At 33.8% G+C, this 5589-nt stretch overlaps 1 protein-coding gene across 1 annotated transcript; it reads left to right on the plus strand.

Moving 5' to 3' along the window:
* Positions 1-1702: 1702 nt before the first annotated feature.
* On the plus strand, positions 1703-4976 carry LOC110803661 (lysM domain receptor-like kinase 3). Its single transcript, XM_022009191.2, has 2 exons — positions 1703-2788; positions 4300-4976. Exons 1-2 carry the CDS (start codon positions 1860-1862, stop codon positions 4727-4729), a joined length of 1359 nt encoding a protein of 452 aa, XP_021864883.1. The 5' UTR covers positions 1703-1859; the 3' UTR covers positions 4730-4976.
* Positions 4977-5589: the final 613 nt, after the last annotated feature.

Raw genomic sequence — 5589 nt, forward strand, 5'->3', positions numbered from 1 at the left:
AAGTTTCATTTACTTGGCGTAACCTAAGTAAGCGACTTCCTCCATTTTGTAGGAAGTGTGACTTTCCATGTTTTTGTCAACCACACAATACTCTAATTTTCCACTTCCTAATAAATCATATTTCCTACAAAAACTTTTGTGTGCCCCAGGTCTACGGTATTTTACTGTACATCCAAATATAAAAGTGAACCAGATCAAATATATAAGTGACCTTATTCGCGGACTAAAGTTACCTTACTCTAAAATAAATGTGAACCTAACCATTGAAGAATGCGACCCTAACAATAAACAATGAAGTAACCTTAATAAAAAATGATATGCTTGTTACAAGTTATAACTATGACCAATACAACACCACAAATGAAAATATACATCAATACACAAATGTAATACAATATTGTACAATATTGTACATTGCTATACCATTTGAGCTTGACCCACCACCATGTACAATATTGTACATTGCTATACCATTTGAGCTAATAACCTTAAAAATAAGGTAACTTATAACTAAAATAAAGAAAACTTATAATATCAATAAAAGTAACTAGAAGAACAGAACAGGTGCGAATAACCTTCCTTTTTTAGACCGTCACACAATATATTATCATAGATTGGCCTTTCTGAAAAGTTTGTGCATGTATTCCCTATGTATTTCATGTCAACCAAACATCACCTTAGCCAACCATGTGCTATTCTTTTTCTTACACATAAATAAATTGTAACTTGAAACATCAAATAGTGTAGTGTATACTAAGGTTTTAAGTATTACAGACCTGACACATTATGATAATCAAAGTAGTAACTTAGGGTATCACTTGAGCCAGTTAGCCACAAACTAGTAACTTCATTAAAAAGACTGTAAATTAGTTGAAGAGGCACTCAAATGGTTGAGAAAACCGATATTGTAAAGTTTATTTAAAAAACGAAGATGTTCGATCTAAAGCTTCCCATTGGAGTGAAACTTATGTAGTTTGTATAGGTTCACTTGTACTTTAAAACATTTTTTAATTTCAAATATCCATAATGAAAAACCCTTCAAATAAAGCAAAACAAATTGAAATCTAATACTCATGCTATCCTAATCACAATGACACAATTGAAGTACTAATGAATATATAATGCATATAATAAGAAGTATTTTTTATAATTGCAATTACTAATTAGTACTCATAGCAAAAATTATGATATTTCGGTGGTGTGCTGCCCCCATAACATAAGTAGGCAAAGTCCACTTTCCTTTTTCTCCTTTCTTTATCCCTTTTTTACTTCCTCCGTCTTTTAATACTCGCAACGTTTGGACTTTTGCCACTATTCACATAATCTACTTTGACTATTCGTAGTGTTTTTTATATAAGATAAAACATAGTCATGTGGGATCTTGTTAGATTCGTCTCAATGTGTATTTTCAAAATATCAACTTTTTATAATTTTTGCATAAAGAGAATTTAAGATATAAATGATCAAAGTTATGCATCGGCATACGTAAAACTAACAAACGTTGCGAGTAATAAAAGATGGAGGAAGTATAAAATAATGATTATACCTGGAAGCCACTTTCCTTTTGTAGTTTACTGTTTTCTTGTCTTTCCTTCAAGCATTTTTCCTCAATATTTTTTCCTTTTAAATTTATAATCTATCAAAATTAATCTTGACTTGTTTCATGCTGACCCCACATAAGGCTACAAAATTATTTGATTTGATTAATGTTTTGTTAATCCAATGGAACAACTCACAACATTACATCAAACTATAAATTTTAAAAATATAAAAACAAATCATATAAATATAAAAAATATCGTTTGCTTCAAATTAAATCAAATTAATTCGATCCAACAAAAATATAATCCAAAGTTGTTATGTGTAGGAAAAAAATGGCAGTAGACGCAGTGCCACCAACCCCCAAACAACCGTCTCCCCGCCACCACAACAACCACCGCAAACAACCCTCAAACTCCGGAAAATCATCACCGTCACACAATTCATCCACCTCTTTCGACCCTTTAACCACCCAAAACAAACCCACTTCCAACTTTACCTCCTCTTCGACCTCCCACTCTAGCCGCCACTCTCTCTCTAGCCTCCGTAGCTCCCTCCCCGAAAACCCCCAACTCTATGACATCTCCGAAATTCGCTCCGCCACCAACAATTTCCTCGCTAAAAGCTACTCCGCCGCTACAACCACCACCTCTTCCTCCTCCTCCTCCTCCTCCAGATGCTGGCGGTGCAATCTCCATGGAAAAGACGTGATAATTTTCCAGAGGAAATCCCACAACGAATTACGGCCATCAAGTGTTCGACAAAAGTTATCCTCCATCTGTAGATCCCACCACGTCGCCATTGTTAACCTTCTCGGAGCTTCAATTTCTGGGGATTGCGTTTATCTAGTTTACAACTTCATCAGCAATGGCGCGAATCTACAAGATGTTCTCCATAACAAGAACAACCCAGGTTTCACTGTTCTTAGCTCGTGGATGTCGAGGATGCAAATTGCTACTGATTTAGCAAATGGGATTGATTACATTCATAATAATACCGCGTTAGATGTGAAATTTGTTCATAATCGTATCAAATCGAGCAGTATCATAGTTACGGAACCGTCGTTTAATGCGAAGATTTGCCATTTTGGGACCGCTGAGCTCTGCGGCGAGCCGACGGAGGAGAGAGATTGCGATGATTTTGGTGGTAACGAGACTCCCAAGGTAGTTGAGGAGATTATTGATGAGGAATCTTCATCACCAAAGAAACTGACCAGATCTAGCAGCGTCAAATTCAACGGTACTACAGGGTACGTAACCATCAATTTTATTTTTGTCTTCAAAGTCGAACTCGTATTTGGTGAACAAAAGGTCGTGTGCGTTGTACACCAACATAACTTTAACCCTTTTTTTATAACTTTAATTTAATTTTGATTAATTTTTATATTAGTAAAAAAAATTGATAGATAAATATTTTGAAGGGTTAAATGATTAATTTTATACATTATTAGTTATTTTGAAGAAATAAGTTTTACTAAAATGAAAAAATTTATAACTGAAAAATAGATAACTTTTACTTATATATGTTTAACAACAAAATTTATATCTTTTGGTATTTACCAACAATTATTGAATCCTTAAAAGTATAGAGTATTAATATTGATGCAATAAATTAAGGAAAATTTTATCATAAGAAATAAAAATAACATTTAAGCGATCTGCTTTAAAAAAGATTAACTATATTTATCTGAGTATAAATAACACAACCTTTTGTACCTATCTTCTTTTAAGAGGCTTCCTCTACAATAACTTGCTAAAATATGTTTTTTTTGGTGCTTACTTGCTAAAATATGTAATATGCTACAATATTTTTTAATCTTCTTGTTAATTATATAAAGAAAAAATGTTTAATTTGTTAGGTTGGTTTTCATATTACCTATTATAATAACTCATTTATGAGGGGAGCCATCTAAAAAAAGACATGTCTAAAAGGTTGTGTTATTCTTAGTTAAACGAAAATTCAACTCTTTTTAAGCAGATCATGTAAAGTTTGTATTTTTAGAATCATTTTTTCCATAAATTAACGTGCAATACTACTCTTTGTGATTGCTAAATTCCACATTTATCTGTAATTTGTATTTTTACAGTTTGTTTTTAGAAACTTTTGAATTTTTTACAATATTCACATATCTTACTTTTGTTAAATTTGCGTTAGTATATATATTTTCAAAATATCTACGGAGTACTTTTATTCCTTAAAATATCTAATTTTTATAGTTTTTTACTTAAAGATAATTAAAGATATAAATAATTAAAGTTGTACATTTGTATTTGTGTAAATGACTAATATTGCGAGTAAAGACGAATACATAAAGTATTAGCGGGGCTCATTCGGAGCCAAAAACAAAACTGAAGTCAATTTAGGAGTTGACAAAGTAATTAGTTGGAAGTTAGTTGGGTGATAAATATTAAATTTAAATTAATAAAATGGTCCTCACATATTTTTGTGTTATCCGCTAAATATTAAGTCAAAATTAAGATCGTCATAATCATCAAATCATGGCATTGGCTCCCACTTTGTAGTTTTCATAGGATGCATGTTTTGCATCAAACATAAGTTTTCACTTTAATTACAAAAATTATAAAGAAGGAACACAAGCTTTTTCTATTCTTATTTTTTGCTCTCGTGTTAAATGGACAAAGCAATAGTATTTCAAGTCTAGTAACTTGAAAATATGATTCACATATTCTGTAAAAAAACAAAATGATTTCAGGTATTCGGTCTAATATAACATGAGTAATATGTATTGTTGTTATTCAGGTATATGTCACCGGAGTTCCAAACAACAGGGGTAGGGACCCGAAAATCTGATGTGTATGCATTTGGGGTGGTGTTGGCGGAGCTGTTGTCGGGGGAGGAGCCGGTGAAGTATAAATATAACAAGGCCACGAAAGAGTATATGAAAATGTCCGTCGTGGACACCGCTAGAGCAGTGGCGGAGGACAGCGGAGGAGAGGGAGAAGGGAGGTTGAGGAAGTGGGTGGATGTAAGGCTTAAAGATTCGTACCCGGTTGAGGTGGCCACTAAGATGACGCGATTGGCGGTCGAATGTTTACACGTGGATCCTTATAGACGACCAGATATGCGACGCGTGGCGGGTAAAATATCCAAGCTTTATTTGGAGTCTCAAGTTTGGTGTGATAGAATGAAAATTCCAACCGATTTTACGGTGTCGTTTGCTCCCCGGTAGTACTCCCGTGTTTCTGACAGTGAAAGAAGTCAATACTTTTTTTGTTGACTAGCTTTAGATCTTAACATTGGAATCTTTACCTGTTTAATGGGGTAATCTTAAAGTGGATCATCACCGTAAAAATCCCCTTGGATGATTTTTTTTTTCTTTACTTTTGCTCAATTGTAAAAAGTAAAACAACGTGTTATAACGGATGCAAAGAAAGAATAAAGAACGTAATAAAAAACGTAAAGAAAATTCCAACCGATTTTACGGTGAAAATTCCAACCGATTTTACGGTGTCGTTTGCTCCCCGGTAATACTCCCGTGTTTCTGAGTTCTAACAGTGATACAAGTCAAAACTTTTTTGTTGACTAGCTTTAGATGGTAAAATTTCCAATTTTACCTTTGAATACGGTAATCTTAAAGTGGAGCGCCATAAAGTCCCCTTGGATGATTTTTTTTGTTTCTTTCGTTTTGCTAAATTGTACGGAGTAAAAAGTAAAACAACGGTTAAGGCCCTGTCACCTGTGCATTCCTGGTCTTCAACACAAGACCTCTGGATATATTAGGGCCCAATTTCGGAGCCTAGTTAAATTATTAAAAAAAAAAAAAAAAACAACTCCTTGTTCTTTGATTGGAACTTAAATTCTGCTCAACCTTAAATCACTCCACTACTCTCATGGCACAGGAAAGGTCGTGTGAAATCCTTGAGAAATACGGCAAGAGAAAAATTAACAAAGTGGAAAGGGAGGAGAAAGAAAATGATAATGTTGGTGTATACACTCCTACTGCAGCTTCTACTTCATGCACCATGCAACATCATCATGCAGTATACAAGCCATCAAGCAACCCCCCTTCCTACACGAAGCTTCTAGAAG

The sequence above is a fragment of the Spinacia oleracea genome, chromosome 2 (assembly GCF_020520425.1).
Source record: "Spinacia oleracea cultivar Varoflay chromosome 2, BTI_SOV_V1, whole genome shotgun sequence".
Taxonomy (NCBI): Eukaryota; Viridiplantae; Streptophyta; class Magnoliopsida; order Caryophyllales; family Amaranthaceae; genus Spinacia; species Spinacia oleracea.

Bases quoted from the DNA above. Each gene is read 5' to 3' on its own strand.
- LOC110803661 (XM_022009191.2), top strand. From the start codon at position 1,860: ATGTGTAGGAAAAAAATGGCAGTAGACGCAGTGCCACCAACCCCCAAA. The intron at 2,789-4,299 runs GTACGTAACCAT...GTTGTTATTCAG, and splicing joins AAATTCAACGGTACTACAGG to GTATATGTCACCGGAGTTCC.